Consider the following 19,951-nt stretch of genomic DNA (forward strand, 5'->3'; position numbering starts at 1 on the left):
AACAACAACCAAGAATAATCGGTTTTAAATATGGGAGTTGTACCTGTAACCATAATACACTAGTCAACATTTGAAGTGGATCAAAACCTTTCCTAAAAGTTGTCTTAAAACCAATACCCAGTACCCGTTCTTGTCTTAGGACAAGTTTGATGAATGTTTTTGATCCACTTCAAATGTTGACTACTATACTTCAACATCATCAACCATTAAGTCATGTCTCAGTTTAACAGGGAAATAATCACGTATATATATGGCAACACCGCCTCCAAACCTATTTCGATCATTTCTATAAATTGAAAACCCCTGTATCTCAACATCTGAATCATCTATGAAGTGATCAAGATGAGTTTCAGAAATCATGAGTATGTCTATTTTGTTAAATTGCACAAATAAAGACAAGTCTTGAATTTTGTTTCTTATACTACATATGTTAATATGTGCAAGTATTAAACCTTTAGGTAGTTTGTTTATACTGGTCATCATAATCAAAGTTAATTAAATCATAAATTATAATCTAATATCTTATACACGTAGTTATTTTATCATCATCAAGTTAGCTACATACATATAAGACCTACACACAACCACATATACACATAAACAAACATATATAAAATTGTACATATATAAAGATGTCATCTAAGCTTAGTTGTTTTTATGTTATGCTACTTGTATTTAAATATGAAATGATAAAATAAGAATAAAGAACTCAAGTGTATAAGAGTGTCACTCTATGCTGAAACACACTGTATTGAATAAGATTGCTGTAACGTATCAGTTGTATATTTTGCTTCAGAGAGACATCAACATTTTGGATACAAATCTCAACAATGGTGAGAGTAAATGTTAAAAAATAGTTTTCTACAATCCTGGTACCCAGCATGCACTGTGGCATGAAGCTTTGTTGTTGATTGTCACCATTGTTGCGTTTCATAGCCGGATTGAAGTCTCCCTAAAGGTTACGGACAATGTTCTGTAAATCTACGGAAAGTGTTCTGTAAATCTACAGAATGTTCAGTTTTTGAATAAACAGAAATGTCTGTGAAATAACGGAAAACGTACCGGTAATTTTCTGCCAGGACATTATCCGTTTTTTAACGGATTATTTTTTTAGAGTGTTGCTCTGGAATTTTTACGGAGGTCATCAAAACACAGACATGGCCGATTCGGACGGGATTAAAAACACAGAGGACCTCTGAGAAGCACGATTTTCTCAGAGGTCCCCCTGTAAAACTAATCCCGTTGTCCTGTAATTATTCAAACATTTCTAAAGCATATACTTGTCAGCAAAGGTAATGTTGATGCACCCTCATCTGGACAAACATCTCTTTGGGAGTCCTGTGGAAATATAAAAAGTATATATATATAAGTATTTGGCATAATACACTATATAAACACACACACACAACAAATCAAATGAAATACAATTAAAGTTGTACATTTTAGAAACCCAGCCAGCAGTGCTTGGAGGGGCAAATGTAGGCCCCATATGGGCTTGCAATATGGGCTCCAAGCTGGGCTTGCACCCGGGTTTCATGCTGGCCCCATCTGACTTAGCCCACATGAACCTTCTGTAGAAACTAAAGCCAATGTGGACTAAACCAAAGTCAAGTATGGGTGTGGTTGGGTTAAAGAAGTGATGAAGTTAATTAGATAATGAAGAAATGAATGAAGTGATGATTGACCATTAATGATAAACACCTGCTGTTAATAAACCGAATCACTAAAGAAAGTTGAACAAGAAGAGAATAAAGACAAAATACCAGCAGAACCACAACAACTACAAAAAATAAATAAACATTTCTTGGTGGAGCTAATGTAGACTGCAAAATCCCAATCCCCAGTGTTAAATTAACATTAACACTGCTTAATGTTTAATGTAGATCCACACTACAGAGTGTTAAAAAAGTAACACTGAAGCATCTTACATCTTACTTGTAGAGTTATTTATTAACTTAGGTTTAGATGTTTCATTTAAAGTCACCATTATTGTAATCAGTGGTTGTTTTAGTTGGACTCTTGACTCTTTGTTTATTTTTTCTGCCTGCTATAACTTTGTGTGTTATATTTGTTATGGTAAAGAAGAGACCATGTTGCAATTCTGTTATGGGGTTTGACACGTAATGTTGAACATCTAAAAAATGTATTTATTCATTTAGAGTTTGCTCATTTAGCAGATGTATTGGTCTCTCTCAGTAATGTGATGCTACAGTATGATATCTGGCACTCTCAAAGCGGTTTGTCATTCTGAAGATTTTGAAACAATGTGTACTTAGAATAACCATGGTGTAACTTAAACACATGAACATCAAGTCTCACAGTATGAATCTCAACAATGGTGACAAAGAAAAATGCCAAAATGTTCATGATTTTTTTTTATGCCGCAGTGCATTCTGGGAGTTCTGGATAAGATTTATTGATACCCAGAATGCATTGCAGCATGAAGCTTTTCATTTTATGGTCGCCATTATTGAGATCCATACTCAGATTCTTTATATTTGAGTGTCTAATTTGTACAACAGTTAATTTTGAACTGTACAGTATTTCAACTTTCTTTACAATGATAAACTGATATGAGAGTGCCAGATGTCATACTTCAGTATCACATTACTGACAGAAAATATTTTTGGTAAACAAACTAAAATAGCACATCAGGGGCCCGTTTCAGAAAGGTGGTTAAGTGCAAACTCTGAGTTTGTTAACCCTGAAATAAGGGAAACTCTGAGTTTTCCGTTTCAAAAAGGGAGGTAGGTTAAACCTGAGACAGCGGGGTAAGTCAAGCCTGTTTCAGAAGGAGAGGTAACTTATACTCAGAGTCTGTTTCCGGAGTAACATACTCTCTGAACCTAACCTGGTCGGGAGCAGGTTTTATCCTGTAAACTCCGAAATTCTTGTGGTCTCCTCCCCATTTTTAAAGGAGTAGCGGTGTTTAATCTTGTTAGTTGCTTTAGTACATTCATTCATTGTGCACATTTTTTATCATGTACACTGTAACATATTTTTTAGCTGTCTTTAAGTTATAATTACATTGCCAGCGCAAACCATTTTAACTTACTACTTTATATATTACACTAAACTTTCAACTAAAAAATTAAAACAGTAAATTGAAATGACTTGTAAAGCTAATATGATATACTTAGGTTCATAGATCGTCTTAGTGACTAAAATGTCATGTACTTTTATAGAGAATCTTGTAGATGATGATGTTGCATTCATTTGTAGAAAGTGAAATTTATGTCCCGAGAGGATTTTGAGACCCCGAGTGTTTTTTGTCATATCCGCTTACATTTATGTGAGCGAAATTATTATTTTTTGCAGTCATTTTAGATATATAAATATCATTATATGACTAATATCAGTCTTTGTGGTGCTCTTACATTTATACAGTTGCCTTGACATTTCTTACATATCCACTCGTCATTATCGCTGGTCTAGTGGGTAGTGCTGTGTGTAATAGTTGGGCCAGACGTGCGATCAGAGATCGAATCCCGGCTGGGCAAATTTTTGTTTTATTCATGACAAACATTTGTAAAGTTCGTAGCCTTATAACAAAGTATTATGCTTAATTTTATTTTAGCTGCACTGCTGTCATCTTTTTGTCCATGGGATTGCATGTGCATGTAAATGAATATAATAACGTAAAGTCCTCAGTTTATTTACTTCTGATATTTTAAGTTTGATGGAAAATGAAATGTACGCATTAACTAGAGTAGCAATTTACAAAAACAACTCTTTTCTTTAAAATATATGCTCGTAGTTGCTGTACACTTGCAGTAACACTTTCAGTTTTAGTAGTAAAAATGATTAAGACTGTCACGTGCTGTTGCCACGGTAAATCGTAATATCTGAGCTCCATTGATGATGGCTTTTCATTGTGGCTGTGCACGCGCTTAACTCAGAGTCAATCTACTCAGAGTCGATTGAACTAACTCAGATCAGCTTTTCTGTAACCGAAAACTCAGAGTTTACTATCTCAGAGTAAATCAACTCAGAGTTCAAGTTTAAACTCAGAGTTGGTTGAACCTCCTTATTGAAACGGGCCCCAGTTTTTTTAACATGACAATCAACACTATAACCTAACAACCTTTTTGTAGTTGTTGTGGTTCTGCTGGTATTTTGTCTTTATTCTCTTCTTGTTCATCTTTCTTTAGTGATTCTGTTTATTAAGAGCAGGTGTTTATCATTAATGGTCAATCATCACTTCATTCATTTCTTCATTATCTAATTAACTTCATCACTTCTTTAACCCAACCACACCCATACTTGGCTTTGGTTTAGTCCACATTGGCTTTAGTTTCTACAGAAGGTTCATGTGGGCTAAGTCAGATGGGGCCAGCATGAAACCCGGGTGCAAGCCCAGCTTGGGGCCCATATTGCAAGCCCATATGGGGCCTACATTTGCCCCACCAAGCACTGCTGGCTGGGAAGTTTACATTAAACTGTACAAAGATACAACAACAAATATGATCAAAGAAATGCATAGAATGTACAGAATATTACTTGATATTCAGTGTTGATGTCCTCAGAGTCTCTGTGTCGTTCTGCAGCTTCATTACAGTAGATTACTTCACTATAGTTGTCTATCAAACACAGAATAAAAAATATATAATCACATACATCATAACATGTCTGTTTACTGTTAAACCTGTTGGATTTAATAATTTCATTATTAAATTTACATAATTTTGGCCAGATTGCAGTCACACCAATTTCTTCAGTGTCTGGATCAGTCTGATATTTTAGCTTTCACTGTTACTTCATTATATTTCTCTGGCAAACACAGAATTAAAAAACAAAAATCACATACATCTGATTACTATTTAACCCGTTTCATTTTAATCTTGATTTTACCATTGAATGAATAAACTTACATCATCTTTACCCAGAAACCTCTTCAGCATCACATGGTACATGACCTCTGTAAACACAAACATGGATAGACTTCATATTTAAAAAGATAAAGAAAGGCAAACATATAATGTTAAAATATATTATGACTCCAAGCTTCTAGTGAAGCTGGCTTTGTTACAAATCAAAATAATGCATTAAATCAGTCTTGCAAAATAAGCAGCATCTTCCAAAACTAAAGCAATGAATGAGCTTTTAAACAACAGAAGATCGTATGTATAATTTAAAATAGCAGAGAAACACTTGCTAGCTGCTAACATTTCCAACACATGAGTTAATGGTGTTTTGTTTTTAAGCAAATCACGTCTCATCTTGGCTTCTTTAAAGTTTTGTTTTAAAAAATGTAAACATCGAATTAAATATTTTAACAGCCCGTTATGCATGTAACGTTTACTTTGCGTATTGTTAACCCTCGTGTTTACTGTTGTGTAAATTACCTCGTATACTCTTTAATGTTTTACTGTGTGTGATTTAAATTCAAACACTTTAAAGACAAAAATGAATCACGGTAAATAACATAATATGAACAAATAAGTAACCGATCAGCGCGATGCAGACAAATTAATTAAATCAAACTAACCGTACTGTTCAGCAAGCAAACAAACACCTAGTCCAGATTTGAATTTCGCGACGATCGGCGGGGTTGATCCTCCGGAAGAATAGATGTGTGGTGCATTCTGGGAAATTGAGTCCTTTTCCATTTGCGTTGTTGCTGTTGACGATGTAATCTGACTACGAATTCCAAGATGCACTTTTGTACTTTTTATAATCCGCGTTTTTACACAATGCTTTGTTCTTTATTCTTGATCATTAATACAAATATAAAATATTTGTATAAAGATTATAACGTTGACAAAATATGTTTAGTTTACAAACATGTTGGCAATTATTTTGAATGATGCTCAGATTTTTCTAAATATAACGAATGTAATTATATAATTAATAAATATATTTAGTAAACACACTTGTAGAGATTGTGTTTTTATCCAGTTTTATTTAGCAATATGTGTTTTGTTACTGAATCATCATTTTCCTGATGAAATACAAAACTCTTTACCATGCCTCAGGAATTGTCCCTGGGTTTAGTGGACTAACTGCTCATTATTGGAAACATGAACTACTATATATCTATTATCTCGGTAACACTTTATAATTCATTAATAATAAGAGTCCACGAATCATGATGAACTTATACCTTAATTAATTCTTACTTAAATATAAACTAATGCTGATTTAAGAATAACTTTTAATGTAACTTACTGAACATAAACTAATGAAGAGTCATCATTAACTACAACATGAACTCAAATTATTTTTTTGTAAATTAGTGCATTAACTAACAATGAAAAACATGTCATATAGTACCCCAGCTAACAGAAAAAAGTTCTAAGAACGTTCCCTGAAAGTTCCCAAGGTTCCCAAAAACGTTCTGCCAACAGAAAAAGTGTCCAGTTTTCGTGACGTTCTAAGAACGTTTTTGTAATGTCTCAACGTTAGAGGAATGTTACATTTTACCATTTTTAAACGTTATGACAATGTCATGTTTTAATGTTCACACAATGTTGAAAACAACAACTGTTTATTATATTGACTTGTTTGACTGTTATGTAAATGATAGAGAAACATTGCATTTTATTATTTTATAAAACATTATTTCTGAATGTTCAGTAAATATATTGCTGTAGAAAACACAATTCACTTATTAGGCTTAGATGTTGATGTTTTGTTTCATTTTAAGTCACCATTATTGTGATTAGTGTTTGTTTTAGTTGGACTCTTGACTCTTGACTTTTTGCTTGCTATTTTTTTTCCTGGTTGTGTTAACTTTGTGTTAATACACCACATTTGTTATGAACATGTAAAGTTAGTAGCATAATTCTGTGGTAGTTGGTACATAATGATAAAGATCATTACCTAATTAATTTACTAAATCAAAAGTTTATTTTTTGTCAATGATGTATATGAGATCCAGCACTTTCACAGCAGTTTGTCATTAAGAGGTTTTATAAACTTTGGACAAAAATATCCATTGTATAATTGGGACACACAAACATCAAGAATCAGAGTATAAATCTCAACCATGGTGACAAATAAAATTGTAAACAAATCATTATTTATCCATGCTGCAGTGCATGCTGGGAGTCCTGAATGAGATTTGTAATTTGTTGATACCCAGCATGCATTGCAGCATGAAGTGTTGCATTTATTTGTCACCATGGTTGAGATTCATACTCTGATTCTTGATGTTTGTGCGTCCCAATTATGCAGCGGATATTTTTTGTCCAAAGTTTCTAAAACTCCTTAATGACAAACTGCTGTGAAAGTGTTGGCTCTCACATTATTGACAGAAAATAAAATTTTGGTTAGTTAATTAGGTGATGATCTTTGCCATTATGTATCAACCACCACAGAACTAAACTATTAACTTCACATGTTCATAACAAATGTGGTGTATTAACACAAAGTTAATACAAACAGGTAAAAAACTAGCAAGAAAAAGTCAAGGGTCAAGAGTCCAACTAAAACAAACACTAATCACAATAATGGTGACTTAAAATTTAACAAAACATCAACATCTTAACCTAATAAGTGAATCGTGTTTTCTACAGCAATGTTTTACTGAACATTCAGAAATAATGCACTGAAAAAAATGATTCATTAAATTTACTCTTTAAAAAAAAATAAGGTAAGTGGTTGCAATCAATTTATTTAAGCTACATTTAAACAAAAAAATTTAGCCAAAAAAAAAAAAAAAAAAAAAAACTTTTGTTTAAATGTATCTTAAATAAATTGATTGAAACCACTTATCTTAAAAAAATTAAGTAAACCGAATGAATATTTTTTTTCAGTGTTTTATAACAGTTTTAAAATATTAAAATGCAATGTTTCTCTATCATTTACATACCAATCAAACAAGTCAATAAAATAAACAGTTGTTGTTTTAAACATTGTGTGAACATTAAAGCATAAAGTTTAAAAATAGTAAAATGTAACATTCCTCTAACGTTGAGACAACACAAACACATTCTTAGAACGTCAAGAAAACTGGACACTTTTTCCATTGGCAGAACGTTTTTGGGAACCTTGGGAACTTTCAGGGAACGTTCTTAGAACTTTTTTCTGTTAGCTGGGACCATGGCTATAGTACCAGAGTTCATTACGTTTCGTGATGCATGTTATACACCTTCAAGTATGCATGTACTTTAAAAAATAACTTTAATCCCCTGCATTTGATTTAAATTTACATTTTTGTTTTTTATTTGTACAGATAAAAAATACATTTTAGAACATGTTTAATTAGAAATATGAACATCTGCGTCAATGACTTTTATACTTTTTCCTTATCTCACGTAGCACGACGGGCCAAATTAAAGGTCTATTGTGGGCCAACTTTGGGCTATGTGCCCTAGTTTCGGCACCTCTGGACTATAAGTACAGTAGCTGACAGGTATCTGCAGATAAGTTTACCTGAGTTTGTCAGTCTGTATGACCCAACATGTTTTGCATTCACATGTGAAACACTTTTAGATTAGTAGATAGGAGTTTTCCTTACTCAAACATGTTCTGAGGGCAGCAAGAATATGTTCACAAAAACGACCAATCAAAATGCTCGTTACTGGTTTAAGCCCTCAGCGGAGCCTTCAAGGCAGCTTCTGCAGTGAAGCAGTTCGAGCTCACCGTTGGTCAGATGAGTAGCGCAGATATGGTAAGATAGGAATGAGACTGTTTTTGAATTCAGCTCGAAACGATTCGAGCATTTAAGTGACGCGTTTTCACGTGTCCGTGGCACGACTTTCTTTTTCGTGCCAGTTTCATGTATTGGTTATTCAATTTTTTTCCTTTTTTCAAACCATTGTCGATTGGGATTGGGGTTAGATTTGTGCGTTTTGTCACATTTTCAAACTGTTTTCGCGCGAGGATAAAGTTGAGTTTGGGTTAGAATGGCATTGTTTATACATTTATTTACGTAAAATTCAAATTGTTCTTGCTTGGAGTTGGGGTTAGAGTTGGGTTAGGGTGAGGATGTCATTTTATGTAACAGAAAGTTGTTCTAACCCCAATCCCAAGCGACAATGGTAAGAAAATAGGAAAAACAATTGAATAAACAATACATGAAACTGGCACGAAAAAGAAAGTCGTGCCACGGACACGTGAAAACGTGTCACTTAAATGCTCGAAACGTTTCGAGCTGAATTCAAAATCAGTCTCATTCCTATCTTACCATATCTGCGCTACTCATCTGACCAACGGTGAGCTCGAACTGCTTCACTGCAGAAGCTGCCTTGAAGGCTCCGCTGAGGGCTTAAACCAGTAACGAGCATTTTGATTGGTCGTTTTTGTGAACATATTCTTGCTGCCCTCAGAACATGTTTGAGTAAGGAAAACTCCTACGTGCTTTAGATTATGGACCTGTCTATTGATTTTTTGTTTTGTTTCTATTTTAAAATATTAAATGAAATGTTAAGGTAAAATCATAATAACAATAGAAACCGTGAACTTCAAATCATGAGGCATCAGCAAAAATAAGCAGCTTTACATTTTTACTGACTTTCATGCAGTGAATGAATACAAGGCCAATTGTACCATATCCCGTTGCGTTTATTCTGTTTGTCACGGTGGAGTGTGTGATATTAAGCAGCACTGAGGAGATAATCACAAGAGGAGCGAGAGGCTGCGGGCACAGGACGGAGCAATGTTAAGGTTCATTGTCCGTCAGTCGTCTCCAGAGGATCATATGGTATGTAATTATGTGGATTTTTAAAACTCAAATATAGTTGATAAGAAAGTGATTATATTAAGACATTTCCTGGAGCTGCGTGCGTGATTTTTTTTCCCAAACCAGTTCAGATAGGAGTTTTACTTAAACATGAGCTCAGGGGCAGAAAGAAATTTGATTGGTTCACAAAAATGACCAATGAAAGTCCTCAACCGGAGCCTTCAAGGCAGCTTCTGCAGTGAAGCAGTTCGAGCTCACCGTTGGTCAGGTGAGTAGCGCAGATGGTTAGATAGGAATGTGACTGTTTTGAATTCAGCTCGAAATGTTTCGAGCGTTTAAGTTACGTGTTACCACGTTTTCACGTGTCCGTGGCACGACTTTCTTTTTCGTGCCAGTTTCACGTAATGTTTACTCAATTGTTTTTACTATTTTCTTACCATTGTCGTTTGGGATTGGGGTTAGAACAACTTTGTTACGTAAAATGACATCCTAACCCAAACCCAACTCTAACCCCAACATCAAGTGAAAGCTGTTTAAATTTCTGACAAATAAATGTATAAACCACTGCCATTCTAACCCAAACCCAACTTCATCTTCGCACGAAAACAGTTTAAAAATGAAAAAAACCCACAAATCTAACCCCCAATCCCAAACGACAATGGTTTGAAAAAAGGAAAAAAAATTGAGTAACCATTACGTGAAACTGGCACGAAAAAGAAAGTCGTGCCACGGACACGTGAAAACGTGGTAACACGTAACTTAAACGCTCGAAACATTTCGAGCTGAATTCCAAACCAGTCACATTCCTATCTAACCATCTGCGCTACTCACCTGACCAACGGTGAGCTCGAACTGCTTCACTGCAGAAGCTGCCTTGAAGGCTCCGGTTGAGGACTTTCATTGGTCATTTTTGTGAACCAATCAAATTTCTTTCTGCCCCTGAGCTCATGTTTAAGTAAAACTCCTATCTGAACTGGTTTGGGAAAAAAAATCAAGCGAGCTGCGTGTGTCTGGTTCTTCGTCTGCAGCACATATTGAGTTTCTGCACGAGAGCGCCCCCTGGCTTTTGGATGTAACGGCATTTCACCTTTTTTTTTTTTTTTTTTTGCTTTATTTTGTATCAAAATAATTGTACAATCAAAGCATCATGTAGCACCATTGCAAGCATAAAGAATTACAAATAACATTTAAAGTAAAAGAAATACACTTTAAGGAAAAAAAAGAGAAAAGAAAAGAAATTAAAATAAAATAAAATAAAGAGGGTATACAATACAATACTTTCAAAATGAGGAATTTAACGCATTGTAATACATCATAGTCTTGGTAGCTATAGGGTTTGAAAGTCCTTTCAGTGTTTCAAAATAACTCTTCATCTGAACCTTAAATTGGGTAATATTGGGCTTAGTCCGAGCCCATTTGCATTTATGAATGTAAAACTTACCATATAAGATAATAAGATTTAAAAAAAGATATGACCTTTAAGGAAATCATTTTCTCCATGAAAGAAAAAAACATCTTTTTTCTGTATTTTGATTTTTTCTCCACAGAATAATTCAAACAAATTTTCAATGTCGATCCAAAAAAATCTTGTATATATGCAATCAAAGAAAAGATGTACAATAGTTTCAGTGTTAATATTACAAAATACACAAGAGTCTGAAAGATCCTTTTTGAATTTTTGCAGGAATTGGTTCGTCGGGTAAATTAAATGTATAATTTTAAAATAAACCTCAGTAACTTTGTTAGTAATACAGAACTTATTATTGTAAGTCCAAACTAAAGGCCAATTCAAATTCCCAAAAATATTTCTCCAATATTGTTTGCTTCTACATGTTACAGGATGATGAATCAAGCTTCTAAAAAAACAATTATTACATTTGAAATCTTTAATATTAATCCCATCTAAAAAAAAATATTTTTGAAAGGTCAATTGCTTATCAGAATCTGTATTACCCTGTAATAGTCTTAAAAAACCAGCTGGAATAGCATCAAATACAACACTATATTTTTGTGGCAATATTGGGATATTAAATTTCTTTAAAAATTCAGAATATGAAAGCAAATAACCTTTGTCATTAATCAATTGCGAAAGCAATAAAATATCATTTTGAACCCAATTGTCGTAAAAGATTGATTTATTCTTATATTTAATATATTTATTATTCCAAATGATATGTCTGTGGGGAGAAAAATTGTGTTTATAAATAAGGAGCCAACATAAAAGAGCCTGTCTGTGAAAATTGGATAATTGAAGAGGAAGTTTGTTAATATCATAATCACACCTTAGGAGAAACTCTATACCACCAACCTTTTTGAAAATAAAGTTTGGGATTATATACCATATTTTATCTTTATGTTTAATAAAATGTTTAATCCAATTTAATTTAAAGGTAATGTCAGAAGAATGTATATCGATCACATTCAAGCCCCCCTGATTGTATGGATTACATAAAATATTTTTATTTAGGTAGTGAGGCTTATTTTTCCATAAGAAATTAAACAGAATAGAATTAATTTTTTTTGTAACCACTTTAGGAACATCCAATACTTTTGCAAGATAAACTACACGAGATAGTCCTTCAGTCTTCGACAATATGACTCTACCTTTGAGCGATAAATCCCTCATTAGCCACATATCAAATTTGTTCTTAATTTTTGAAATGACTGGTTGAAAGTTTGATTGTACTCTATCAGTCTGATTTTTGCATATTTTTATTCCCAAATACGTTACTTCATTCTTTATTGGAATTCCTTCATATTCAGTCAAATGGATAGGCCTACCATCATCTTTAAGTGGAAAAAGGGTACATTTTTTAAGGTTAAGGGATAAACCTGAAACCTCAGAGAATACATTAAGACAATTTATAACTTTTTTAACCTGCATTTCATTCTTCAAAAATATTGCTGTATCATCAGCTAGCTGACAACACTTAATTTCTCTATCTAAAATTTGAATACCTTGAAAGGAATCATTATTTATGTGTAATGCCATTGCTTGCATGACTAACAGAAATAAAAATGGAGCAGCAGGATCTCCTTGCTTTATGCCTCTGGAAATTCCAAATCTATGAGTAGTACCCCAAGGAAGTTTAACTGAACTGTTGCAATCACTATATAAAGTTTGTATTGCTCTTTTAAAGTATTTTCCAAAGCCAAAAAAATCTAGTAAGTCAAATAAAAAATTATGTTTTACAGTATCAAAGGCTTTATATATATATCTATAAACAAAATGTAACTGTTGTCGGTCAGGCCTATATAAGGCTCATAATCAATCAAATCTAGAATTAATCTAATATTATTGCTGATATGTCTCCCTTGCATAAAACCAGACTGAATGTCATCTATAATTGTATCCAAACATATTTTTATTCTCTGAGCAAAAATGTGAGCTAACACTTTAGCGTCATTGTTGATTAAGTTTTAGTTAAAGGAATATGACTTGGCCTGAAAAAAATTTCAGTCAGAAGAATTTTTTTCACTTTAATCCATGAGCAGTGTTCTTTTGACACCAAGGATTTTGCGATGGGGTTTAAAGGGTTAAATGTGTAAGATATAAAAACACAGAATGCTAATGTTTTTTAACAGTCCGAAGGAGACCATAAAAAACATTATCTTGCTGGCAACCAAGCTGCCAGTTGATTACAGAAAACCGAACAGTCAAATTTGCATACAGAAATATGTTAATTTCACACAGACATTAGAGAAAAGTCATTGTATTTTGTTTTTTTATTATGTGAACTTAAAAACTGTTCAGGGGATTTACACAAGATGATAATGTGAGAGATCTTTTAGTGTTTAATGTTTTGTTTTGTTAGGATTTGGCTCGGTTTTTGGGTTACCATTGTGCTGAAGAGTAGTGTGGTGTTTAGGTCAAGGATGGGCAGTAAGTCATTGATGTTATGCTGCCTGTTGTTTTATTTTAAAGCAGTAACTTTGTAGTTTGCTCATGATGAACTACATGAGATTTGTGTGGAAGTTTAAATGTTTGCAGTTCAATTTTAGAAGTAATATTTCTGTTCAATGGACTCAAATGAATTAAGTTCATAATACTAACACCACCATAAAAATATTTATATATATTTATAAACTTGAATGGATCCTGCAATTGGTTTCCTAAATTAAGTGAGTTGCTTTCAGGGCATTATAACATTAACATACTGTTAAAAAAGAGGAGCTGTAAATTAACGGAAGTAGAACTGTAAAATAACAAAGGCAGAACCATAAATTAACATTATCTTGCTGGCAACCAAGCTGCCAGTTGATTACTGTTATTTAACGGCACAATTTTTTACAGTGTGTGTAAATATGAAGGAATTCCGTACTTATATTTAACAGGCGTTTTACCTGTTTTTTTAATAACATGTTGCATTATGGGTGCAATAACCCCTGCTGCAATCTTTCACTTTTGCCTCTATCACCATCTCTGTCAAGGTCGTCGCAATTTATCATCACAAAAAATCTTAGAATTAGACTGACTAGATATGATGTTGATATGGTTAAATCTCTAAGGGGCGGTTTCCCGGACAGGGATTAGACTAGTCCTAGTCTAAAATGAATTTAAGAGCTGTCCAGATGGAAAACAACTTGCACTGACATATCTTAAAAAAAATCAGTGCCCTTTGTTTTGCCTCAAAATGCACACAAGTAATGTTTTTAGTAAGCTATGTTTGTTAAAACTAGTTATATTTTCCAAATTAAACTCAGGTCTAGTCCTGGTTTAAGCTAATCCCTGTCCACGAAACCACCACTAAAAGCAGTAAGTCACAGCGTAAAACATGGTATTTCCTATGGCCTCTAGGTGGCAGCTGTATTTGGAAATACAAACACACGAAACGAGTTTGCACGAACATAAATGTGATCTTGGAAGTGTTCAGAGTAGCAGTCACATGTAAACATGGGTCGCACTTTTGACGTAGGTGCGAGCTCTGGCGCATACTCTGTGACGTTGCCTGCTTAAACATCCGTTTGTCTCACATTACATGCAACCGTGCAACCGAAGATTTTCAAGATCTCCACTCTGGCCGGAGTTCTTAGAAACAATCGGTTTCAGAGGCGAGTTCTCCGTTTGCGTGTAAACGAGGGGCACAAACGAAGGTAAATCTCTCAGTTTTTAAAAATAACCATGTACGTGTAAACAGAGCCTTAGTGTTTTTTTAACACCTATCTTGGTGTGGATTATATAAACACAGAGGCTCTGCGCTACTCACCTGACCAACGGTGAGCTCGAACTGCCAGAAGCTGGTGAAAGGCTCAATATCTAGCACCAGTGCTGTGATTGGCTGAAACGCTCGGGGGACGGGGAGTGCCTTCCAGGCAGCGCTGCCTTGAAGGCTTCGTTGAGGGCTTAAAACACCAACGAGCCAGGAGGTCACCTCCTGCTGAAAAACTGTGCTAATTAGTAAATCCAGGTGATTGGAACAAATTAATGGGGAGGATTTTTACTCCTGGCACATGGATTTTACACCTCTTATCTATTGTGATGTACCGAGCACGCGTGATTTTTTTTCCCAAACCAGTTCAGATAGGAGTTTTACTTAAACATGAGCTCAGGGGCAGAAAGAAATTTGATTGGTTCACAAAAATGACCAATGAAAGTCCTCAACCGGAGCCTTCAAGGCAGCTTCTGCAGTGAAGCAGTTCGAGCTCACCGTTGGTCAGGTGAGTAGCGCAGATGGTTAGATAGGAATGTGACTGTTTTGAATTCAGCTCAAAATGTTTCGAGCGTTTAAGTTACGTGTTACCACGTTTTCACGTGTCCGTGGCACGACTTTCTTTTTCGTGCCAGTTTCACGTAATGTTTACTCAATTGTTTTTACTATTTTCTTACCATTGTCGTTTGGGATTGGGGTTAGAACAACTTTCTGTTACGTAAAATGACATCCTAACCCAAACCCAACTCTAACCCCAACATCAAGTGAAAGCTGTTTAAATTTCTGACAAATAAATGTATAAACCACTGCCATTCTAACCCAAACCCAACTTCATCTTCGCGCGAAAACAGTTTAAAAATGAAAAAAACCCACAAATCTAACCCCAATCCCAAACGACAATGGTTTGAAAAAAGGAAAAAAAATTGAGTAACCATTACGTGAAACTGGCACGAAAAAGAAAGTCGTGCCACGGACACGTGAAAACGTGGTAACACGTAACTTAAACGCTCGAAACATTTCGAGCTGAATTCCAAACCAGTCACATTCCTATCTAACCATCTGCGCTACTCACCTGACCAACGGTGAGCTCGAACTGCTTCACTGCAGAAGCTGCCTTGAAGGCTCCGGTTGAGGACTTTCATTGGTCATTTTTGTGAACCAATCAAATTTCTTTCTGCCCCTGAGCTCATGTTTAAGTAAAACTCCTATCTGAACTGGTTTGGGAAAAAAAATCAAGCACCGAGCACGAAGTCTTTATATTGTACCTGAATTAACATGAACTTAGCACAGTCTCTAGACTATCATAAAACTATTGATAGTTTCTCCACCTCTTAAATTTTTATTCGTTTTGCAAGCATGTGAAAGTTGCACATGCTTATTTCATTGATTGCTCTGAACTATTAGAGAAAACTCTTACATCTACATGTACAAAACTCTGTTCAGCATGTTAACTAACAACACAACAGGTTTATATTGACTCACACTAATATTATGTCAGAGTATCACTGCTTATTACTTCTGCTCATATTTTCTGTGTATTTTCTGTAATATCTGTGTAAAAAGGGCTTATGATACTCTCCCCGAGATCAGAGACTTGAGAGAAACATAACTTTTATTTTTTGATCTAATGGTTTGCTGTTGTTGTCACAGGGATTTACTGCATTGGGGTTTTCTCACTTATTGGCATAAGTATTCTGCAGACCATCGTTGCAAGCATTCTGATTGCTATAGGAAAAGAGACCAAATCAGTAACACCAACAGAAAGCGGAGCAGATTTAACCGTTCAACATGGTAAGAGTCAACCCAGCAATTAAAAATGAGAAACATTGTCTTAAATCGGTCTTATTCTTACAGTAAAAAAAAAAAAAAACATACAGACAAAAGTCATCTACATCAACCTTGATTGTAGTAACTATTCTTATGGGATATCAAAAAACTTTTTTATTTCAATTTTATTTCTGTTGTACATCGTCCATTGGAGCAAAGCAGCCTTATAGAAGTTAAAATATTTGAATATAAAAATCTTTAAAAATATTTTTAAATGAGCTACAGTAACATTTTCTACATGACCAAGCGCATTTACCCAGAGCCGTGGTTTGTACTTTTTTCCACAGATGATGTAAAATTCTTGCATAACTCTCTAGACACAGTTACCGGTAGAAATGAACAGATGACATGTACGCCCGACATGCCGAAGCAGGTTTTTACTCTGCAACACCAAGAAAAAGTCTCACCGTGCTGGACCTTAGCAGCAAGAATTGTAAATGTGATCTTTATTGTTCTTTACATAATCACTGTTATTGGGTTTCTGTCCTTTCTTGGCAAGGTTTGGTTTCAATTTTAAAATCATTTTGTACACAGCAAGAATTACAATTTCAGTGTAAAACGTCTGAGTTGAATTCAACACCTAATGAGTAAATTGTTGTTCTGAGTTGGAGTTCATTGACAGAGTTAATCATGTCAGTTTTAACCCTACTCATTAGAGATGTGATTACACTCCGCCCACACATTTCAGTCTTCTGTTTCCATGTGTCCTGCAGATTAATTGGGAAGTAAAACCGTAATTTTTTTTAATGCAATATGTATTTTTATCCTCTCTATCACCATCTCTGTTTGAAACCTAAAGCTGCATTTTACATCTTACTTGTAAAGTTTGTTGGCTGTTTCATTTAAAGTGGCAATTAAAACATGCTGTAATAAATGGTCTATGTAGTGTTATGAACTTAACACTGGACTTTTGCTGTGTACAGGGGCTTTCAACTTTTCAGGACGTGTTTGTTGAAACACTATTCTGTGTGTTTTTAATTAGAAATAAAGACTTGTTAGTGTTTAATGTTCATTTATCTTTGAGATTTAGATGATTTTTTTGTTTCTTCTTTGAGTTTTGTGGTTGCCATCATTAAGAAGAGTGGTGCGTGTGTATAGACTGTAGGTGATGCAAAGAAAATCATGATGCGTGTTAATTCAGTCAATGAGCAATAACTGTACTAGTACTAGTAAGGAGACAAGTCTCTTCTGACTTGTTCATTATAATGTGATATAATAAGTAGCTAACAAATAGAGATAATATTACAATTTTAAATAAATAAAATCAAAGAAGTAACTGATTAGGAGTAATTATAAATATAATGTATAAAATTGTTACCAACATTGTGAAATGTGTGTGAAAAATACTTTTTGCAAGATCTTGCAATATAAAAAATATTGTAAATTCTACTTACTGTTTTTTCCAGTGTATGATTCTCTTACTAGAAGTGCGCTTTTAACTATTATTATGGTAATATCAAGACAATTAAATAGTATACAGGACTAATTACTGTATTCTGACAATATCAGGAAAATGAGAGAAATTGCTCTTTCAGATTGTTTTGTGTTTCTAGATCATCTGTTTAATTGTGGTGTCGTCATTGTCATATGTTTATCGGTTGTACACTAGTCAACATTTGAAGTGGATCAAAACAATTCATAAAAGTTGCCATAAAACCAAACACAATACCCATTTTTGTTTTAGGGCAACTTGATGAACTTTTTTGATCCACTTCAAATGTTGACTAGTATATTTATCTTTGAATGTTTTGAATGTTTGTATTTAATCTCTTCCAGCCATCTATACAATTAAAAACGTATTTGCAAAGTCAATTAATAAATCATTCTTTCGAAAAACCTCTAAAAGTCACCTCATGAATTTGTTTTACTGCAGCAATATTTCATATATTTAAAATCACTTAAATGAAGTAATACTATTTGTGTCACGATCCTGTTTCACATGTCTATTGTCTTGAACTTTTATTCACCTCATGAATTTGTTCAAGACAATACTTTTATTCAACTTTTATTCAAGACAATAGACTTTATATATCAAGGTTATTCAAGACAGTAGACTTTATATATCAGATTTCATTGATATCTTCTGATTTAAACAATCAGAAGCTTGCTCTATTAGTGAGTGACTACAGGAAGCAAGCAGAGTCGCAGAAGCCCCTCCCATGATATGAATTTTCACGTGAATGTTTTGAATTACTAGAATTTCAACCGCGGCTTTCACATGCGAATGAAGTGAGTAAACTCAAAGGGCCCCATTTTAACGATCTAAGCGCATTGTCTAAAGCACACTTTTGCTAATTTAACCAAGGGGGAAAAAAGGTTGTTCCTATTCTCATAATGAGTAATGGGTGTGTTTTGGATGTAATGTGCAATAAACCAATGAGAGTCTGATGAAGTTTGTTTTAATCCGAATATAAAGGAATTAAGTATAATCTTACTTTACCATTATGTTTTTCTATATGAATATAAACATAGTTTACCAGTGTGTGTATGAAATTTACCAGTGTGTGTATGAAATTTACCAGCATGCATTGCAGTCTGTTCTTATACATGGTGAGGGTTGCTACATGCCGAAGGCCGAGACAAAGGACGTACTGTAATCTTGACAAAGTGATGCCATATGTTTTCTATATGATACAAACCATATGTTTCTGAATATGTGACCCGTCACGGAAACCAGGGACTCAAGTCGGCAGCACAAGTTTCGAGAAAATGAGAAACAAAGTTTTTTTTTCGAAATTTGTGATTTTCGTTTTATTGCAGAATCTGTTAGTTAAGATCACGAAGAAGCCTCTCCATGTTTGAGATAGCAGTTTTTGTATATTTAAAAGCGTACATTTTGCGGTTAAAATAGGCTTGTTTTTCCGGAGATTCTAGCGTGCAGCGGGGGGCGTCATTGTCTGTGTGTATATTTACATACTGTATAAGCTTGTGTTTTCGCCTCCGCCCCCAAAGGGAACAGCGTGACTACTAAATAAGGATAGTTCGCCCAAAAATGAAAATAATGTAATTAATGACTCACCCTTATGTCGTTCTAAACTCGGAAGACCTCCGTTCATCTTCGGAACACAGTTTAAGATGTTTTATCGTTAGATTTAGTCCGAGAGCTTTCCCCTTCATTGAAAATCTATGTATGGTTTCCATGTCCAGAAAGTTAATAAAAACATCATCAAAGTAGTCCGTGTGACATCAGTGGGTCAGTAAGATTGTGTTGATGCATCGAAAATACAGTTTGGTCCAAAAATAGCAGAATTACGACTTTATTCAGCATTGTCTTCTCTTCCAGCTCGAGCGTGAAGTCACGTGACTGTAGTGACGCGCTGCCCTGTTCCTCAGACATGTTTGCTAAGTT

At 34.4% G+C, this 19,951-nt stretch overlaps 1 protein-coding gene and 1 long non-coding RNA gene across 2 annotated transcripts in view; one reads left to right on the plus strand and one right to left on the minus strand.

Moving 5' to 3' along the window:
- Nucleotides 1–17,530, plus strand: part of LOC135765009 (5-hydroxytryptamine receptor 3A-like) — a 36,387-nt gene extending 18,857 nt beyond the window's left edge. The window contains exons 8-9 of the mRNA XM_065275834.1: nucleotides 16,426–16,566; nucleotides 16,890–17,530. Of these exons, the coding sequence (XP_065131906.1) occupies nucleotides 16,426–16,566; nucleotides 16,890–17,119 (371 nt within the window). The 3' untranslated portion in view covers nucleotides 17,120–17,530. The remainder of the gene's footprint in view (nucleotides 1–16,425; nucleotides 16,567–16,889) is intronic.
- On the minus strand, nucleotides 1,142–4,770 carry LOC141281988 (uncharacterized). The gene is made up of 3 exons (XR_012336457.1): nucleotides 4,680–4,770; nucleotides 4,501–4,580; nucleotides 1,142–1,338 (listed from the first exon to the last, which is right to left on the minus strand). It is a non-coding gene; the product is annotated as an uncharacterized lncRNA (long non-coding RNA).
- Nucleotides 17,531–19,951: the final 2,421 nt, after the last annotated feature.

Source organism: Paramisgurnus dabryanus, chromosome 3, assembly GCF_030506205.2.
Source record: "Paramisgurnus dabryanus chromosome 3, PD_genome_1.1, whole genome shotgun sequence".
Lineage (NCBI taxonomy): Eukaryota > Metazoa > Chordata > Actinopteri > Cypriniformes > Cobitidae > Paramisgurnus > Paramisgurnus dabryanus.